This window comes from Bubalus bubalis, chromosome 3 (assembly GCF_019923935.1).
Source record: "Bubalus bubalis isolate 160015118507 breed Murrah chromosome 3, NDDB_SH_1, whole genome shotgun sequence".
In the NCBI taxonomy this organism is placed as follows: Eukaryota; Metazoa; Chordata; class Mammalia; order Artiodactyla; family Bovidae; genus Bubalus; species Bubalus bubalis.
The window spans coordinates 136,413,300-136,435,119 of NC_059159.1; the positions used below are offsets into that span (position 1 = coordinate 136,413,300).

General features: G+C 40.7%; 1 protein-coding gene across 1 annotated transcript; it reads left to right on the forward strand.

The window, feature by feature from the left end:
• Positions 1–11,993: 11,993 nt before the first annotated feature.
• On the forward strand, positions 11,994–21,820 carry DNAJA1 (DnaJ heat shock protein family (Hsp40) member A1). The gene is made up of 9 exons (XM_006066706.3): positions 11,994–12,150; positions 13,221–13,362; positions 13,495–13,672; positions 15,771–15,875; positions 16,568–16,795; positions 19,065–19,179; positions 20,204–20,319; positions 20,615–20,715; positions 21,446–21,820. The coding sequence occupies exons 2-9, from the start codon at positions 13,231–13,233 to the stop codon at positions 21,662–21,664; spliced, it is 1,194 nt and encodes a 397-aa protein (XP_006066768.1). The 5' UTR covers positions 11,994–12,150; positions 13,221–13,230; the 3' UTR covers positions 21,665–21,820.

Below are 21,820 nucleotides of genomic sequence, written 5' to 3' on the forward strand. Positions count from 1 at the left end.
TTTGAGCTCTTTTTTCCCTCTTTTCTTAAAAAAAAAAAAGATTTTTAGCAATATAAAAACTCATATTGACCAACTGCATATAGGGAACCTTAGGAAATAGGTCAGGATCTCATAGATGAAGCATTTCATAATTTAAAAAAAGACAGCAATAAACATGTTTGTGCATGCATGCTTGGTCTTGTTCGACTCTTTGCAACCCCATAGACTGTTGCCTACCAGCCTCCTCTGTTCATGAGATTTCCCAGGCAAGAATACAGCAGTGGTTTGCCATTTCCTCCTCCAGGGAATCTTCCTGACCCAGGAATCAAACCTGGGTCTCCTGCAGCTCCTGCATTAGCAGGCAGATTCTTTACCACTTAGCAATTTGGGGAGCTCCAATAAACATGTTTACTGCATATCTATTCATTCTTCAATAGCATGAAAAATTACAACCACCTTTTTTATCCAGGTTGAAAAAAAAAAAGAACAAAAAAGTAACCCAGCTCTACTCCATGACCTCTTTCAACTATCTATAAGGCCTGGTGCTTTAAAGGGGATACTATTCTGACTTGCATTGGGGGAAATTATTGACTTTTAATTTAGAATGACTAATGGTAAATAATCTGCCTGCAATGCAGGAAACTCGGGTTTGATCCCCAGGTTGGGACTATACCCTGGAGAAGGAAATGGCCACTCACTCCAGCATTCTTGCCTGGGAAATCCCATGAACAGAGAAGCCTGGTGGGCTATAGTCCATGGGATCACAAAGAGTCAGACATGACTGAGCAACTAACACAAAGAGAAGACATTTCTATTTTTCCTTCCTCTTCCTATTAGAATTTTAAAAAAAGACAAAAAAATAAAGGCAAAATTATCTGAAAAATGCTTACTGCTGAGAGGAAAGCCTGCTCTGAACTTAGCAATTAGTCACTCTGACATTTCCTGTAGGAGGGCAGCCCAGACAGGCGGAAAAACCACTATAGTGCTAGGCTGGATATTCCATGAGGGCAGGAACCATCTTTGCTTTTTCACATCTACCTGGTGCCTGGCTTAAAGTCTGGCACAATGCATATTTATGCATTCACTCATTCAATAAATATGTATCAAGTACCTAATCTGTACCAGGCAGTGTTCTATATGCCTGAAAAAAAGTAAAGTGATAGTCGATTGCTGCTGGGCTGTGCTTAGTCACTCAGTCACATCATGACTCTTTGCGACCCCATGGGCTATAGACTGCCAGCCCCCTCCGTCCATGGAATTCTCCGGCAAGAATACTGGAGTGGGTAGCCATTCTCTTCTCCATGGGATCTTCCCAACCCAGGAATCGAACCTGGGTCTCCCACACTGGAGGCAGATTCTTTACCATCTGAGCCACCAGGGAAGCCTGGGATACATCATAAAACAAACAGACAAAGATCTCTACCCAAATGAAATCTCATTTCTATTGGGAAGGGGGTACAGGAGGAAGAGACAATAGGTAAGGAATCTGTTCTGTTATGAGTGTGAAGGTGAGTAAAAGTTAAGTGGGAGTGGGGATGAAGAGCTAAAGAAGAAGAGCAGACTGCGGTTTTGAATAGGGTACACACTGTAGACCTCATTGAGAAGGTGATATTTAAACAAAGCCTTGAGGGGGTGAGGTGCCAAGGCATGTTCAGGAAGTGGTAAGAAAACTAGTTTGAGAAGGAAGGCTGTGGAAGATGAAACTGGGAAGGAGATAGGAGGCTCACTAAGAGGGGTGCAGAGCTACATAGTATGAATTTACAAAATTTAGAGTTTACAAAGAACTTTTTCTTATAGTCCTATTTAATTCTCACATTCCCAGTAAAGTTAATTTCATCTCCATTTTACCAAAGCGATGGCACCCCATTCCAGTACTCTTGCCTGGAGAATCCCATGGACAGAGGAGCCTGGTGGGCTGCAGTCCATGGGGTCGCTAAGAGTCGGACACGACTGAGCGACTTCCCTTTCACTTTTCACTTTCATGCATTGGAGAAGGAAATGGCAACCCACTCCAGTGTTCTTGCCTGGAGAATCCCAGGGACAGCGGAGCCTGGTGGGCTGCCGTCTATGGGGTCACACAGAGTCGGACACAACTAAAGCGACTTAGCAGTAGCAGCCATTTTACCAATAAGGAAACTATACTAAGAGAAACTTGGTAATTTTCCCAACATCACACAGAGATACAACATAAGAGTAAAATTTAATGTAAACTTTTAAAATTATACATCCTGTAGAGCAACCCATAGACTGTAGGTGCTCAGTAAATAAATTACAGAACAGGACACTAAGAGCCTATTTTGAATTTTGTGTATTACTGGAAACAGAAAACATGTGGTTACAAATCTATCATAAATGCCTTTCTTTTACTATAAACTTTAATAAATTTTTGCTTTCAGATTCAACCCATTTCTCTTACAAGCATAATATACTTTGTGACTTGATTTTCATGAATAAAAATATTATTTCTTAATTATACAAGAAACGCATGGATTCTTTCATTAAAAGGCTAACATCCCCAGCCAACGACCACCTCCTACCTGGTCCTCAACATCAGAAATAAGTAAGTACTATCAGTTCCAATTGTATTCTCCTGTTCTTTTTCTATAGATACTTGTATATTAAATGTTACTATGTTTAAAACCAAACTCATTATTTTCCCCTCAAAGCTAACCTGGTTCTCTGATTCCCTTGTCAGTGAATAGCATTATCCCATCTGAAACTTAACATTCCATATTTTATCCACCCACTCACCTGTCACATCTAATCATCAATCAATTCCTTAGGCTTACCTCTTTAGTATCTTGCATTATAGCTCTGTAGTCTCCAATCCCACTTCCTCTGCTTTAATATTGGCCCTCTTTACTTACTATGTCTACTCAGGGCCAGTTACATGCTGTGTGATATGCTGTCACACAGGGTCTCCTGCTCAAAGGGCCTCATGCTTGGTTTAATGCTCTGCTGTCAGTATCCTGAAATTCTCAATTATTTTTTACCAACCATGCATTGCGGCTTGCAGTATTTTAGTTCCCCAATCAGGGAGTGAACCTGGGGGCCCAGGTTTTATTCCTGGTCAGGGAACTAGGGGGCTTCCCAGTTGACTTTAGTGGTAAAGAACCCAACTGCCAACACAGGAGACGTAAGAGATTCGAGTTCCATCCCTGGGTCGGAAAGATCCTCTATAGGAGAGAATGGCAACCCACTCCAGTATTCTTGCCTGGAGAATCTCATGGACAGAGGAGCCTGGCTGGTTACACTACGCAGGATCACAGAATTGGCCATGACTGAGGCAACTTACTTCCAGATGTTCAAGCTGGTTTTAGAAAAGGCAGAGGAACCAGAGATCAAATTGCCGAAATCCACTGGATCATCGAAAAAGCAAGAGTTCCAGAAAAACATCTATTTCTGCTTTATTGACTATGCCAAAGCCTTTGACTGTGTGGATCACAATAAAGTGTGGAAAATTCTGAAAGAGATGGGAATACCAGACCACCTGACCTGCTCTTGAGAAACCTATATGCAGGTCAGGAAGCAACAGTCAGAACTGGACATGGAACAACAGACTGGTTCCAAATAGGAAAAGGAGTACGTCAAGGCTGTATATTGTCACCCTGCTTATTTAACTTATATGCAGAGAACATCATGAGAAACGCTGGGCTGGAAGAAGCACAAGCTGGAATCAAGATTGCCGGGAGAAATATCAATAACCTCAGATATGCAGATGACACCACCCTTATGGCAGAAAGTGAAGAGGAACTAAAAAGCCTCTTGATGAAAGTGAAAGAGGAGAGTGAAAAGTTGGCTTAAAGCTCAACATTCAGAAAACTAAGATCATGGCATCTAGTCCCATCACTTTATGGGAAATAGATGGGGAAACAGTGGAAACAGTTACAGACTTTATTTTAGGGGGCTCCAAAATCACTGCAGATGGTGACTGCAGCCATGAAATTAAAAGACGCTTACTCCTTGGAAGGAAAGTTATGACCAACCTAGACAGCATATTCAAAAGCATAGACATTACTTTGCCAAAAAGCATAGACATTACTTTGCCAACAAAGGTCCGTCTAGTCAAGGCTATGGTTTTTCCAGTGGTCATGTATGGATGTGAGAATTGGACTGTGAAGAAAGCTGAGCGCCGAAGAATTGATGGTTTTGAACTGTGGTGCTGGAGAAGACTCTTGTGAGTCCCTTGGACTGCAAGGACATCCAACCAGTCCATCCTAAAGGAGACCAGTCCTGGGTGTTCATTGGAAGGACTGATGCTGAGGCTGAAACTCCAATACTTTGGCCCCTCATGCAAAGAGTTGACTCATTGGAAAAGACTCTGATGCTGGGAGGGATTGGGGGCAGGAGGAGAAGGGGACAACAGAGGATGAGATGGCTGGATGGCATCACTGACTCGATGGACGTGAGTCTCAGTGAACTCCGGGAGTTGGTGATGGACAGGGAGGCCTGGCGTGCTGCGATCCATGGGGTTGCAAAGAGTCGGACACGACTGAGTGACTGAACTACTGAACTGAACTGAGGCGATTTAGCACTGCACACACGCAGGGAACTAGATCCCACATGCCAAAATTAAAGGTCTTGAGTGCCATAACTAGATACAGACAAATAAGTAAATTTAAAAAAAAAAAAAAGAAAAATTGTAACTTTGTATGGTGATGCTATGGTGATCACTTTTCAGTGTATACAATTATCAAAACATTCTGTTATACCCCTGAAACTATATAATATGTCAACTATGTCTCAATTTAAAAAAAGAATGGGCTCTGGTTAATTAATAATGTATCAGTAACAATTTTAGATCATTAGTTGTGACAACTGTACCAGGAGAAGGCACTGGCAGCCCACTCCAGTGCTCTTGCCTGGAAAATCCCACGGATGGAGGAGCCTGGTAGGCTGCAGTCCATGGGGTCGCTAAGAGTCAGACACGACTGAGCGACTTCGTTTTCACTTTTCATTTTCATGCATTGGAGAAGGAAATGGCAACCCACTCCAGTGTTCTTGCCAGGAGAATCCCAGGGATGGGGGAGCCTGGTGGGCTGCCATCTATGGGGTCACACAGAGTCAGACATGACTGAAGTGACTTAGCAGCAGCAGGGTGTTAGGTATACAGGAACTCTCTGTACTATCCTTGCAACATTTCTATAAATGTAAAACTGTTTCAAAATTAAAAGTTTATTTACAAACTAACAACTGGGGACCTGGGGGTTGGAAGGGAGAATAGTTCATAAAGAAGACTGAGACCATGTGTAGTCCTAGAGATAAAGAGGAAAACCAGAACAAATCGGTGACACTCAAAAAAAAAAAAAATTTCCAACCCCACTAGGCCTCACAGTCAGTTGAAACCTAAGCATTGTAAGAAATTTAATTTAATTCATACAAGCATTTAAAATTGCATTTTAGCTAGAATTTACTTTCCATTTTGTGCTTTCTAATAAAATTTTTCTTTCCTTTTTAAAGAAAAAAAGTATAGCAGTAATTCAACACACCCAAAACTCCCATCTTTCCTCCCCTCCAACTCTGACCCCATCACAGTCTCCTCTTTCTCGTCTTTTAGGTCTCCCCATCTCAGAAAGGGTGTCCCCAACCATCCTCTTGCTCAGGACAGAAAGCTGGAAGTCAGCCATGACTCTTTCTTCATCAACTTGGCATCCTGTCACCATGAACTGCAGATTCTACCTTTATATTTATATTTCCCTCGCTCTCCATTTCACTATATAGGCCTTAGGCCTTACTTTTTTTCTTTTTTTTTTTTTTGCCACATTGCACAGCTTGTAGGATCCTAGTTTCCCAACCTGGGATCGAACCTGTGCCCCCAGCATTAGAAGCACGGAGTCCTAACCACTAGACCACCAGGGAAGTTCCAGCCTTACCAATTTTAATCTAAGCTCTCATCATAAAAGCTTCCTATGAATCCATCCTCCAAATTAACATCTAAATTGTCGTTCTAAAATGTAAATATGATCAAATCATCTGTAAAACAAAGTTGCTGTGACTAAAATATGACACCATTTATAGAGTTTAGCACAGTGCCTCACAGGTATTCCCCCTGAAAAATCAGCTGTTAGATGTTATATTACCTTATCCCTAAACTCTTCCAGTATCTCTCAAGAGCTTTCAAGAAAAAATTCTAGCGTAATTCTCAAGCCCTTAGGAAACTGGCTCCTACCACGCCTCCAGTTATTTCCAGCTATCTCCATGGATACCTGTGATCTGGTGAGAGTTACACAGCACACTACTGAAATAAATTATAATGGTAATAAAGGAGACCAAAAGCTCATACAACTCATTTGTGATAGCAACAAAAAGCACCTTTAAGAAGAAATGATCAGGACCTGTTTTTTTTAAGTATACAGCAATCAAAACAGTGTGGTATTGGTATAAAAACAGATATACGGATCACTGAAACAGAATAAAGAGCCCAGAAATAAGTCCACACACCTACGGTCAATTAATCTTCGACAAAGGAGGCAAAAATATAAAAGGGGAAAAAGAGAGTCTCTTAAGCAAGTGGTGCTGGGAAAGTTGGACAGCTGCGTGCAAATCAATGAAGTTACAACACTTTCACACCATGCACAAAAATAAACTCAAAAATGATTTAAACACTTAAACATAAGACATGGTACCATAAAACTCCTAGAAAAGAGAGTAACATTCTCTGACATAAATCACACAAATATTTTCTTAGGGCTGTCTCCCAAAGCTATAGAAATAAAAACAAACAAATGGGACCTAATCAAACTTCCAAACTTTTACACAGAAAAGAAAACCATAAAAAAAAAAAAAGACCTACAGAATGGGAAAAAATATTTGTGAATGATGTGACTGACAAGGGCTTAATCTCAAAATAAATTAACAACTCAAACAACTCAACAACAACAACAAAACAAACAACCCAATTGAAAAATGGGCAGAAGACGTTACTAGACATTTCTCCAAAGAAGACATATAAATGCCCAGTAGGCACATGAAAAGATGTTCAACATCACTAATTATTAATAAATGCAAATCAAACTATAACATGGGCTTCCCTGGTGGCTCAGTGGTAAAGAATCCACCTACCAATGCAGAAGACACAGCAAGATAACTTGTTTACAGAGAGGAAGAGTCAACATTATGAACAAATTACTTCTTCCCAAACTGACTGATATATAAAAGCACTGTAATCACAATCAAAATCACACTGGGATGTTAGGGGAATCTGCCAGAAATATTCCTAAGCTCATGCAGAAGAAGAAAAATACTAAAAAATGCCAGGAAAATTGTAAAAAGAAGGAGCAATGAGGGGAAAGAGGCCTACCAGACACTAAAATGTATTTTAAGGAAATTTAGTACATGATAAAAATGGCATTTGACATGAATTAAGAGAAATTGAATATTAAAATAGACAAACCAGTTCACCATTTGGAGAAAAACAAAGTTCAGCTAATTACAAACAATCCTCAGTCCTTATAACAAAAGAACTTCCAGATGGAATAAAGATTTAACTATGAAAAATGAAACCATGAAGGTACCAGAAGAAAACCTGGGAGAACATATTTACAAGGTTGGATTGGTGAAGGCTTTTAAACATAGCAAATAAAGGAGAAGTATGAGGGGGGAAAGCAGAAAGAAGAAAAGAAATGAGAAGGCAAAAAGAAAGAATTGAAACTTACCTACATAAAAATTAAAAGCTTCAAGAAATTTCCTGGCAGTCTAGTGGTTAAGACTTCACTCTTTCACTGCACAGGGCCTAGGTTCAATCCCTGGTTGGGGAACTATGATCCTGCAAGCTGCATGGCATGGCAAAAAAAATTAAAAACTTTACATGGTCAAAGTATATATAGGTACTAAGTTGAAAGCTACAAAACACTAGAGAAAGTAACTGCCACATATGACACATTAACACTACTAGCCTTAATATAAAAGTGCTATCATATATCATTAAAACAGTGGAGGGACACCACAGAAAAAGTCAAATGACAAGAATAGACACATGGCAGAAGAAGAGTCAGTAAACATTTGAACAATGCTAATTGCTCTATTCAAGAAACTCAAATTAAAACAATAGATATCACTTTTTAATCTTTAAACTTAGGTGAGACCAAAAAAGATAGAACTCCCCACACTGGCCATTACTGGCAGGCACAAACTGATGTGGAAAGTTATTTATTCGATTTAAATATGCATTCATGTTCACACAGCAGTTTCAGATGTCTTATAGAAATACTTGCAGAAGTGCCCAAAGCTGTATTTGAGAATTTCTCTGCAACACTGTTCACAGAACAGTGTGAACTGTCAACATGCTCATCAATAGCAGAATGGTTCAAGTGCTTGCATACTAGACATTACACACTTGTCAAAAATAACAAGCTAGACTTATTTGTCCTGCCACAATAAATGACAATAAATTAAATGAAAGGGGCAAATTGCAAGCAGCATGTATGATCCTATTTCTAGGAAATTCCTTGTAATGATGTTTTTTAAGGCAAATAAGAATCACCTAACTGCTTCTGGAGTGACAAGACACTAGTTCAAAGCTTGAATTGGGAGGAAGAAATTTTATACTTTTTTAAGCTTAATTTTTTAATTAAGTACTATAGTCAAATGGGTTAAATACTTCAAAAGTATAAACAGGTATACTGTGAAATGTCTTCCTCTCTCATTCGCCTCTCTCCAGCACCTAGCTCTCTCCACAGGAAACCATACTATTAGTTTGGGGGTATCTTTCTGAAATAATCTATACACATACAGGCAAATAGTTTTCTTTTTTTAACCAAAAGGTTCTATTTTATTCTTAATAAATAATTAACATAATATTCTATGGGCCTTCTCTGGTAGCTCAGCTGTGAAGAATCCACCTGCAATGCAGGAGACCCTAGTTCGATTCCTGGGTTGGGAAGATCTCCTAGAGAAAGGATAAGTTACTCACTCCAGTACTTTTGGACTTCCTTGGTGGCTCGGACAGTAAAGAATCTGCCTGCAATGCAGGACACCTGGGTTACATCCCTGGATTGGAAAGATCCCCTGGAGGAGGTCATGGCAACCCATGCCAGTATTCTTGCCTGGAGAATCCCCATGGACAGAGGAATCTAGTGGCCTATAGTTCATGGGATCCCAAAGAGTTGGACATGACTGACTAAGCACAGCATAGCAACCAGAAAGAAAAGGAGTTAAGCATACCAGATTTTAAAAATATTTTCAGTGTCATATTTCAGTCTTACTGTTTCAGTCCCAAGAAGGTACCTTCAAGTTTGTAGTTATCAAATTTTCATCTGCTTCCCAGGTGGTGCTGGGGGTAAAGAACCCGCCTGCCAATGCAAGAGACATTAAGAGACTCAGGTTCCAACTCTGGGTTAGGAAGATCCCCTGAAGTAAGGCATGGCGACCCACACCAGTATTCTTGCCTGGAGAATCCCTTGGACAGAGAAGCCTGGTCAGCTACAGGTCATAGGGTCACAAGGAGGTAGAGATGAACAGACTGAATACATAGGCATCTTTCTAAAACTTGAGGGAATTTCAGTTGGTTTTCTCAGGCAAAAAGAAACACTAAACATGGTAACATTTAAGAAACACTAGCCATGGCAACACTGATCATGGAAACTTGAAGTGATTTGCTATATACCATCTGATGGGATTTCATGTGGTTAACCAGTGCTGGATTCACAAACACACAGATTACACTAAATCTGAACTGGAGGACTTCAAGGCCCACATAACACATGAACGATGTTTATTGTTTACTGCTGTCTATTAATTGTTCATGTTTTCACAATTGTTGGCGTCTCTGCAGGGGATACTTATCTGGACAAGGCAAGATTCCCCCTACTTAGCACCTCAATACTCTTCTTTTATTGACATGTATCTTTGAGGGGTGGGTAAATGAGTTAAGTGATTTTTATATTATCAAGTTGTAGCTCACTTCCTCGGAGAAGGCAATGGCAACCCACTCCAGTACTCCTGCTTGGAAAATCCCATGGACGGAGGAGCCTGGTAGGCTGCAGTCCATGGGGTTGCGAAGAGTCGGACATGACTGAGCGATTTCAATTTCACGCATTTGAGAAGGAAATGGAAACCCACTCCAGTGTTCTTTCCAGGAGAATCCCAGGGACAGCGGAGCCTGGTGGGCTGCCGTCTACGGGGTCGCGCAGAGTCGGACACGACTGACACGACTTAGCAGCAGCAGCAGCAGCTCACTTTCTGGCAATACTAGACTTTTAGTAATGGATGCTTAAAGAAACAAAACCCTTTATACATAAGGTGATAGAGAAGGTAACATCTATAAATAGAAATGTTAGGTGTTTGTCAGCCTTAGCACAAGCACAGACACGTGGAAAAGGGCCTTTCAGAAAATGCAGAAAGCTACAATTTTAAGTGTTGTGTGGAGGAATGCCTCCAGGATAGTTTTTTATTTTTCTTTATAAAAACACCTTCATTTTTCTCAAAAAGAGCAATCCATAGATACAGAGAAGTCAAACTGAACAGCCTCAACAAAATAAAATTAACACCAGCAGCAAATCCTCTTGCTGAAGACGTGGGGTGGTGCTCGCGCACCAGAGTTCCCAGCTGTTGGTAAGGGGCACACCCACCGCGGTCCGCCTCCCCATCTTTAGTTCAGAAACATACACCTGCGGGTGTTTGTCAACTGGTAAAGCGTCTGCGTGCAATGCGGGAGACCTGGGTTCCATCCCTGGGTCGGTTAGATACCCTGGAGAAGGAAATGGCAACCCACTCCAGTACACTTGACTGGAAAATTCCATGGATGGAGGAGCCTGGTAGGCTACAGTCCATGGGGTCGCAAAGAGTCGGACACGACTGAGTGACTTCCCTTTCACTTTCTGAAGCCTCACCTCCCGTCACTCCAGCTCTCAACTCTTGTCTATATTCAAGTGTCTGCAATTTCCTAAAAATATCATATTCTTTCCACACCTTAACCTCAGCCTTCCCTTGCACTGCGTCCTTGCTGGGAACACTCCTTTCTTCACAACTGCGACTTCCCCACGGCTTCCTCTGTCCCATCAGACCTCTCCCATGCTGACCTCTACCTTGGGGTTCCCCTACAGTTCGTTGACTTCCGTGTCTTCCTACTAACATCTAAAACGACGTGAAGCGGGCTTTTTCAACTTTGCATCTCCGTCTTCCTCGGTGCCAGATCATACCGTGTTTGCTGTTGAAGCACACAGAGCCCAATTTCCACTGTGTCCCGCGCTCAAGACTAGAAAGCCTCAAGGACTCATTTCAGGCTATAGTTCCAAATTCACAGACTGGTAGCACTGAACACGTTACGTCAAATATTAATGCTATTTGCTAGTCATTCTTTTGTGTTACTGTGTCCTGGCTAACCAAACCGGAGGAACGACGGGCCAGAAACTCCAAGGCCCAAGGTTTGTACCATAGCATTGCAAACATTTCCTCATTTAGTGCTGCCTGAGCCCAACGTATGTTGAAAATATACCCCTATGTATGAAAATAAAGCGTATATAGGGATCTAGACTCGCACTAAGAGCTCTTCCAACTTCGCAGTTTCGCGAATTACGAGGCCATGGACTGCGCCTCTGATAGCTCGGGGGGCCCCAAGCCCGTCCTGCTTAGCATTTCGAGCCGGCGGTTTCCCAGAATCTCAAGGCTAAGAATCTAAGCCGGTTTGAGGCGAGGAAAGAGTCGAAAGAGGCGCCGGCGGGGAGGCGGAGCAGCAGGGCTTTGTTCTGAGAGGTTCCATTGCAGCACACGGCCCCTGCCTGGGGCCCAGTTCCCAAGTGTCGCGCGCTCTAGCCAGCGGCGAGGGCCCCACTGATCTGGGAATCCGGAGCTGACCCAGAATTGCAGCGCTCCCGGGCAATCCCGGCTCCTGCGGGCCCACTAGCTGGAAGAAGGGGATCCAGAAAGTTCCACGAACGTTGAGAACCCAGGCTTGCGCCCATCCCCACAAGGCCCTTCCGCACAACTCCTCCACGCCCGAGCTCCCCCCCCGCGCCGTTGCCCAGGTAACCGCGGGGCGGTGGCAGCTGTGGGAGGGGCGGGACTTCCGGCGGGTGACGCGCCTGGGCTCGGCTACAAAAGGAGACTGCTGCGGCGCGCCGGCCGGAACTTTCCAGAACGCTCGGTGAAAGGCGGAGGAGTGGCGGCTGCCCGAGCTGCGCACAGCAACGCGCTCCTTCCCGCTCCCCCACACCGGCATCGGCCCGCTCACCGGTGAGTTTCAGCCCTCCCGCGTCCCCTCGTCCTAAGTCTGGCGCCACAGGCGGCGCTGGGAAGCTGGATAGAGCCGCGGTTGGGAGGCGGTTGGCTTCGCGTGGGCGGGAGGGTTGTCGGTTCCTGTATCCTCGAGTCCCCTTCTGGAGGGCTGGGGGGGGGGGGGGGGGAACGGGGTGCCCCGGCAACCGTTGCCGGCGCGCGGCGAGTGGGCCCAAGACCTTTCCTGTAGCTTTTTCCACCCCTCCTTGAGGTCTCCAAGGATCTGCCGCCTCCGGCTTTTCCTCTGCCGGCGCTCGCTGGGGGGGTGGGGGGAGGGGGCGACCCTGCGCGCACGCGCGAAAGGACCCTTGGGGCGAGGGGCTGCGGGAGGAGCCGGGCGCAGGCTGCGGCTTTCGTTTCTCTGGTCTCTCCTCCTCCTCTTTGTTGAGTGCTGGGTTTCTCCCACCCCTTCTATCCGGGAAGGGGAAGGGAAGGAAACCGTAACGGTCGGCCCTGAATGCAAGGGAAAACCTAACAACGTGTAGACTGTGCTGGCTTGTGGGGGCGAGAGGGGTTCGGTCAAAACAGAGGAGCTACTCTCTTCTGTGATTGAGAAAGAGACTGAGCGGGGAGGGGAGCTAGTGTTCTTTATCAGTTTCATAAAACACTACCCACCCCCGCCCTGTGCCAAAGTGTTTTTTCTTGGAAATGTATGGTTTATCGGGTTTACCAAAGAGAATAATAGTGGACTGAACCTGTTAATACCCCTTTTCTGTGCTGCCCTCTGTCGCTACTTGGGAAGGGAAACAGAATCCAGACAGTAGTCGCGTTAGTATGGACCCTTCCAGGTGGAAACCAGCGCTACGGGAGGTTTTTGAATTATTCCCTGGTGATGGTTAGGTTATATTTAGTCTATTAGGATTTATGGGTGAGTTACCAGAGGAATTGTTAACTTTCTCTGTGAAACTTAAGGAAAGTGGTGGTCTTACCAGATTTTTCAAAGAACAGATTTCTCTGCCTGAACTCTTGATTTTATTAATTAAAATTATCAGTTGAAAGTCGGTTAAAATTGAGCTTTCTTGTTTTAGGCTGTAGAAAATGGTGAAAGAAACCACTTACTATGATGTTTTGGGGGTTAAACCCAATGCCACCCAAGAAGAATTGAAAAAGGCTTACAGGAAACTGGCCTTGAAGTACCACCCTGATAAGAATCCAAATGAAGGCGAGAAGGCAAGTAGTACACCCAGAATATAGTTGAATTCTTCTTGTCAGGTGTATAGTATTTCAATTACAACGTGAAATTATGTTTAATATAGTAGCTGTCCTTTTTGAGTGAAATTTATCCCCTTTTTCTCAAAACAGTTTAAACAGATTTCTCAAGCTTACGAAGTGCTCTCTGATGCAAAGAAAAGGGAATTATATGACAAAGGAGGAGAACAGGCAATTAAAGAAGGTGGAGCAGGTGGTGGTTTTGGCTCCCCCATGGACATCTTTGATATGTTTTTTGGAGGAGGAGGCAGGATGCAGAGAGAGAGGAGAGGTAAGAATAACCTAGTCTACATGTAGCAAACTAAAGTTAGCCCTTTTAGTCAAAGCAGATTCTTGAGAAATCAACTATTAAATGCTTGTTTACTTGTTAGTATAATGTACACTAATCTATGGCAATAGTTTTTTAAATGAGTTTTGATGAAACTAAAAATAGGTAAGCCAGTCAAGTACTAAAAAGTGTGTCTAAAGTTGTTGGGAGTATACACAGCTTCATGAAGTATAAGAACATAATTTTCAAAACCTTTTTCACAGATTTTATTTGATCCTTAACCTCAGTGGGAAGTGCAGTGGTTTTATCCTGTCGAAAGTAAATTACATATCAGAATTCTAAATTTTTATCAAGGTCATATATAGCCATGCCATCAGTCTTCACTGGAACACAGGTTCATTGTCTCCAAATGGCCTGCTGTCTGTTTAATCTTTCTTAAGTTTTATTACATCAAAATATGTGCCTTTAACATGTGATTTCTGGACTGTAGAAATACTGCTCATAGGAGTACAGTGTTCTGGTTAGAGTTCATCTTACCCTGTTCCCACTGTGGTTTATACAAACTAATGGGTAGAGCCCATTCTAGAAGGAATGGGCAGGCTATTAAATTTCCTCTTTGAGTGTTTTTGGATTCCGAAAGACTGGAATTGTGTGTGTTTTTAATGCTGCACAGGGTGTCAGTTGCAGCATGCAGGATCTTTTTAGTTGTGGCTTGTAGGATCTAGTTTTGCTGATCAGTGATCAAACCCAGGCCCCCTGCATTGGGAGCACTGAATCTTGGCTTCTGGACTACCAGAGAAGTCTCACAACTAGACATTTTTATTCAGATTTTCTTGAAAGGGGTATGTTTTACTATTTTTTTAAAGAAATTTAAACAATTTCCAATCAAAATCGATTGGCAAACTACTACATGTCTTAAATTGATGAAAGGTCATTTTCTGTAGTATGATATTGAAAAAAATTTGCTTAAATTGCAGAAGTTTTATTCCTTCCCTGTACTCTAAAGTCTATAAAGCACTGAAGTAAGAAGGGCAGCTTTTAGCATGGCAGAACCAATTATGTGGTATTTGATACAGAAACAAAAGGTGGGTCCAGGAGCAGAAGGTTATAGTTAATCGTACTTCACTTTTGATTGGAAACTAAAAAGGTTCATTATACATATTGTGGAGATAGTTCAAGATCTTCTTAAGCAAAAGTATTTCCTGGTGGATAAAGTCATTGTGAAAGAATCACTAGCTAGGAACTTATTAACTATCGACAGGTCACTACATTTCTGTAGCCTCTGTTCTTACATAATCTCCGCCTTCCACTTCCCATTTCTAGATGAGATATGCCATTCCTTTGTAGCTCCTGGCAATATAACATTTAGATTTCTTCAAAGAAAAATAAAAATTCAGTTACTTAGTTTGTAATAGCCATATTTACATGCTCAGTAACCATGTGTGACTACTGACTATTGTATTGGCTAGCAGAGGGTATAAAACCTCTCCCTTACTGCAGAAAGTTCTGTTGGAAAGCACTGTGGTGAAGAATGAGAAATCTAGCCTTTAAACAGTCAGCTCAGCAGTAAAGGTGCTGTTCCTACTTCAGGAAGAAGTAGGAATTGATATTCTTTGGAGACTGAATAAATACATCAGCTTCCCTGGCCAAACTTGATTAGTTTTTGGAACTTTTAGTGTGCTAAAGAGATTTTGGATGTTGTAATTGGTCATGTCACTCAATATAATACATGAGTCAAGGAATATACTAGAACAGAAAAACAGTTTGGATTAAACTATTGTGAAATGTGTCTATTCAAGTAACATGAGTTTTTTCAAATGATTTTTGCAGTTAATGTTTTTGGTTGCCATAAATATAGGAGGGCCACAACTACATCCATATGTGTTACTTAATCTCACCTGATTTTCCTTATTTGAAGTTACACCACAGTTAGATTATATGTGAACCTGTAAGGCTCATCTTTCATTTTCCTTTACCGTTTTTACAGTGCATTGAACATAGGATGCAGCTTTCTAAAATTTTACTTATTTTTGGCTGTGCTGGGTCTTGCTGCAAGGGCTGTTTGCAAGCAGTATTTTAAATGAGGAATGTTTTGTTATAGGTAAAAACGTTGTCCATCAACTTACAGTAACTTTAGAAGATTTATATAATGGTGCAACAAGAAAACTAGCTCTGCAAAAGAATGTGATTTGTGACAAATGTGAAGGTATGTCTTAACATTCATGGTTCAAAATGGAACTGAAACCTTTCTGGGTATATAAAACTGGCAGATAACTGTGCTGTGCAAATATGAAAACCACCTGAACCTCTTTCAGAAATAACAGCAAATTATCAGCACTTTTATGTGTGTGTTTTGAATGCAGGGTGGAATTGATGTAATTTGGTGTCTTTCTACTCAACATTGTTCAGAGAAGAGTACTTCCTATCCCCTCTAGAACTTGAGGCATTCCAGTGGCTTCATAATCTTAATACTTAGCAGTGTTCTCTTTTGGGGTAGTCAACTGTGAAATTACTGGCTGTGATGTGAATCTTTTTTTTTTTTTTTTTTAAATAAATAAAAGTTATTTGTTGAAAATGCAGTGTTTTCTAATGAGAGGGAACTGAAATGTTCTCATTTCACAGTTGAAGTACTCTTAAGAATTGTGCTTTGGGAACATATGTTTAAAATCCAAAATACTGAAATAGTTCATTGAGAAAAATAGCAGTCAAGATGTTTATAATGATAACTGAAGCTGATGTAGCAATATTTTATCAAAAAGCCTGAATTGTAGTTTTTTAAAGCAGCATTCCATCAGACCTTGAAAATATTAATGAAGTGGCATATTCAGGGACTGTCTCACTAGAACATTAATCACTATGTCCAACACTAAATTCAAACATTCTTTTTAAACTGTTTAGGCCGAGGTGGTAAAAAAGGAGCGGTAGAATGCTGTCCCAATTGCCGAGGTACTGGAATGCAAATAAGAATTCATCAGATAGGACCTGGAATGGTTCAACAAATTCAGTCTGTCTGCATGGAGTGCCAGGGCCATGGTGAGCGGATCAGTCCTAAAGATAGATGTAAAAGCTGCAATGGAAGGAAGATAGTTCGAGAAAAGAAAATTCTAGAAGTTCATATTGACAAAGGTGAGTTCTGAGCCACTTTTCTTGATTAATTTCTTTGAATGATTAATTATATTCTACATTTTGTAATTGCTTAAAACTATCATAATTGAGGATAGTTTCTTACGAACTGTTGGGGTAAAGAATGGAGGTGTATTTGATTTACTAATTTGTAAGAACTTAGACTTTCACTTTTCATTTTCATGCATTGGAGAAGGAAATGGCAACCCACTCCATTGTTCTTGCCTGGAGAATTCCAGGGACAGGGGAGCCTCGTGGGCTGCCGTCTGTGGGGTCGCACAGAGTTGGACACGACTGAAGCAACTTAGCAGCAGCAGCAGCAGACTATGAATATTTATAATGATTTCTACAGATTAGGTAAACATACCTGTTTCTACCTCTTGGATTATAACCTAAAACTTTCTTTAAATACTAGTAGGATTTACTTTTTTTATTTTGCCTATTCCTTAATTTTGTCAGTTTATTTTAAAATCCTTTAAAATGTGTTATAGCAGTACATATTCATTGTAGAAAGTTGGAAACGTGTATACAGCCCCAGAGTAAATTGTGCTGTACTTAGTATGAAATAATCAACATGGATGGATCCTTCAGATTTGGCTATTTTTAAATGAAACTATTATTACATGTAATATATACATTAATTTAGGCCCCTGAAATAGTAGTCGCTCATGTGACTCAGTACTCCTTCCTCAATTTTTTTTCTCCTTAACTGGTCCATGTTTGGTAGGGTTTGAATGTCTCCCTATCTGGTAAAATCCCCTTCTTGATACCAACCATATGTGCTCAGGAGGGCATTTAGTACTAAGTGAAACCATTTATGAATGTTACACTTGCCTATACGCCCCCAGCCCCCACCTCATGCCACGCTATATGTGGGATCTGAGTTCCTCCTTTGCACCCCCTGCTGTGAAAGAGCAGAGTCTTAACCACTGAACTGCCAGGAAAGCCCCTGCCGGTAATCTTAACCTTGTTGAAACAACCAGTAAAACTTAGATCTGAGTTTAATTGCTTCACTAGTGTAGCAAGACAGTTACTTTACCTCATGCTGCTGCTAAGTCGCTTCAGTCATGTCCGCTCTGTGTGACCCCACAGACGGCAGCCCGCCAGTCTCCTCTGTCCATGGGATTCTCCAGGCAAGAACACTGGAGTGGGTTGCCATTTCCTTCTCCATTTGCCTCATGAATGACATGTTTATTTTTGTCAGTGTATAATACTGATATTTTAGTGTAAGTCCATCTCTTCGTAGAGGTACATACTAAAGTATTTGGGTTAATTGTTATGTCTGGATTTTGCTTTGAAGTATATGTAGGAAATGTGGGTGGAAAAGTGTGTAATAGTCATGAACTGGTAATTATGGATCTAGATTGATGTTAAATAGGGATTTGTTCTACTGTTGGCTATTGTATACATTTAATACTTTCCATGATAGAAACTAAAACAAAGTTGCTCTTGTTGGGTGATGTCAGTGATCTTTCATTCAGGAAATCCCAGAGCCATTACTGCAGTGTAAATGATTTACAAACACACGAGTTCTTTGTAAAGGTTAGCTAAGTAAGCTCTTACTGAACTTAACTGAGCCAGAGGGAAGAAATCTCAGTAAATAGGTTGACCTTTATGAAATGTTTGCTTATTGGAAAACCTTTTCTATTCTTGACTCTATTATAGACACTAACCACATGGTCTGAAAGTATCTAAAAAGGATTTTAAAAATTATCCTTTTTTAAAAGATTAAAAATCATTCAATGAAAATAGTATGGATTTAAAAATTTTTTTGTTTCATATTACTTCTAATACAGTAAAGGGAAGAAAGTCTGACTTCTGCTTGTTACGTTTAGTAGACTAAGTGCTTTTTTAAATTAATGAAATTGAAATGGTAAAGCATTTATGGTTATGTTTGCCAGTCACTGATTGGCGCCAGCATAGATGTTTTTCTTTAGTCCTCACAAGAGCTGTGATGGAGAGGTAGGTCTCTTTGGGAAAGCTGATGCTTAGGAAGGTTATGCAACTTGCTTCCCCAGGGTAATCCTGCCTAGTAATAAATAGCAGCTCTGAGATTTGAGGCTTGATTTGTTTGCCTCTAGATTTGTGTTCTCTATTATGATCATTTTCTTCAGTAAGAAGTTGGATTGATCTAAGCATGTGTGCATTTCTGGTAAATTCTCTACAACTTGAGCATCCACAGACTTAGACACAAACATGCATTTGTGTTTCTTAGTAGAGACCCTGACCTTAGTTAGATGTTAAGAGTGTAAAATTAGCCTTTTGTTTTTAGGCATGAAAGATGGCCAGAAGATAACATTCCATGGTGAAGGAGACCAAGAACCAGGACTGGAGCCAGGAGATATTATCATTGTTTTAGATCAGAAGGACCATGCTGTTTTTACTCGGTAAAAATTTATAAAATACTCAAACTGACATCTTGCCTATTTGGGATTATTTTTTTTCCTCTAATTTGAACAAGCTTTTCATTAGATTTAGAACAGTTTTTGGAAATAACCTAGAAAAGTATAACAGAAGAATGAGGCTATGTATGTCTTTTATAAATGATTTTAAATCATTAATGTTTCAAAGAATCAGATTGTTTTTGTGTCTAAATTTACATAAATTGTTGCCTGATCTGGTTTTTGAAGGATATGCTTCAATTAGAAGATGTGTTGTATATAAGCAGGTGGATTAGGGAATGCATCCCATGACAAAATTTAGCTCCCAGCTTTTTTTAATAAATTTTTTTCAAAACTAATTTTGAAATATGTGCCTTTAAAGCTCTTAATCAGTTTCTTCATTTCCTGAGTTTGTGATAAGCTTGGTTGCAACATTTGACTGGAATAGGACTACAGCAGCTGTTGGGAGTGACATCTTAAAAGAACAAGTTTTGAATTAATAGTGTCTCAACAGTAATGGGAAATGCTGTCAAGCTCAGAATTTGGATGCTGTCATTTGAGGTGAATCCTCAGTGTTTCTGGAGAGTGATCTGTGTGATGAAAAGATATTACTAATATGAATTGGAAAAGAAAGCAAGCACGAGGAGGAGGAGGAAGTGTACTGGTATAAAAGGTTGAGTTCACAATGTGCCAGGCACTATATTAATTCATGTACATCAGTAAAGATCTTACTGTTCCTTTGAAATTGGCCATGTCCCCTTTTCATAGACCCTGACTTATCCAGGACCCAGTCTGAGATGTGTTTTACTGCCCAGAATGTGTAGAGGGATTCTGAAGCTTGTCCAGGAAACTCTGCTGGCAGGTTACATGTATTTGCTGTTCCCTGTTCTCAGCTCATTTTAAAAATGAGAAAGAAAGGGCATCTTTTGAAATATACCATTTGTTTCTAAGAACAGAATTGCCTACTTTGGTACTTGGAATCATTGGTGGTTTGAAAGCCCTAAGCATATGCTATATTTCCATTGTACAGACGAGGAGAAGACCTTTTCATGTGTATGGACATACAGCTGGTTGAGGCGTTGTGTGGCTTCCAGAAGCCAATATCTACTCTTGACAACCGAACCATAGTCATCACTTCTCATCCAGGTATGGTAACTAGATAAGTGTTTCTTTCTATTCTGGTGTTCATTGCTAGTAGCTAGTATGGGCATAGAGGAAAGTGGCAATTCAGTATTGATCAGAACATAACCATCCTTGAGCTGAGATTGTGCATTCTTGACTCTTGTGAGCCCCTAGAAAATCTATAAATCAAATTTATAGAAACCAGGATTGTTTTCACATTACTGTATTCCTATCAGTGAGCTAGGATGTTCCTCTCTTTATTTTCCCTGCCTCATAAAAATGTGATCGTATTTAAGGAGTTTGGCTTTAATGTTTTTAGGTCAGATTGTCAAGCATGGAGATATCAAGTGTGTGCTAAATGAAGGCATGCCAATTTATCGTAGGCCATACGAAAAGGGTCGCCTAATCATTGAATTTAAGGTAAGCTTAGAAAGTACTTCAGAAATATTTGAGAATGATTAGCTTATTAAAATTTTGTAAGTTTCTGAATTGCCAGAAGTGCCAATTTTATATTCTCCCTTGTCTAGATCTAATATTACTCCTGTCACGTTGAACATTCTTTGTATCAAGTTGGTTGGTTTGCATCACTGTGGTAGGGAAGGGGATGCATGGCAAGTGGGTATTTTACTAATGAAAGGCTATTACTAGTATCTTTTAAGTACAACAGAAGCATGTTAGCTAGTGTGGATTTCTGACAAAATATTGTAGTGCTCTGGTTCTTAAAGCAATCCAACCATTTCCCTTACCTTAAATTGAGTCACCTCAGACCCACAAACTTAACATTTTAAAAATTGCTTTCTGATCAATAGCTTTCTTTAAATATCCATTAAAAAGGGTTCAAATGTGTTTTAGGCTGGGTTCTGCAGAAATGTATTTGCTGAATAGAAGTGATGGTTACAGTGCAGTTACTATTTAGTAGGATTTTTTTTAAAGACTTTCCCTTGAATTCTGGTTCAGAATACTAGATGATACATGTCATCTTAGACCATTTGTTCTAACTAACCTGGGATTGGCTGACTTACCAAATAATTCTGTGGTTACAGGTTACAAGTGTGTTTTCTGGGGAAAAAGGGTGAATGGTAATTTGTCTAAGGAGGGATAAATAAATCTTTTAAACTTTCATTTAAATGGTAAAAATCTCATTTTATAGGTAAACTTTCCTGAGAATGGCTTTCTCTCTCCTGATAAACTCTCTTTGCTGGAAAAACTTCTGCCTGAGAGGAAGGAAGTAGAAGAGACTGATGAAATGGACCAGGTAGAATTAGTGGACTTTGATCCAAATCAGGAAAGACGGCGCCATTACAATGGAGAAGCATATGAGGATGATGAACATCATCCTCGGGGTGGTGTACAGTGTCAGACCTCTTAGTAGGGCCTGTGAATAACACTCACTGCTGGTGTTTTATTTGCAGTAGTGATTGAGTGAAGGACTATAATCATATGCTCACTACTTGCTTTTGTTTTAATATTCAACTATAGTAGTGTTTAAAAGTTAAATGAAGAATAAACTCAAATATAAAAGCTC

Excerpts from the sequence above, each read along its gene's own strand:
- DNAJA1 (XM_006066706.3), top strand. The coding sequence starts at position 13,231 with ATGGTGAAAGAAACCACTTACTATGATGTTTTGGGGGTTAAACCCAAT. Across the intron at positions 16,796-19,064 it reads AGAAGTTCATATTGACAAAG|GCATGAAAGATGGCCAGAAG; the intron begins GTGAGTTCTGAG and ends TTTTGTTTTTAG. Across the intron at positions 19,180-20,203 it reads GACCATGCTGTTTTTACTCG|ACGAGGAGAAGACCTTTTCA; the intron begins GTAAAAATTTAT and ends TCCATTGTACAG.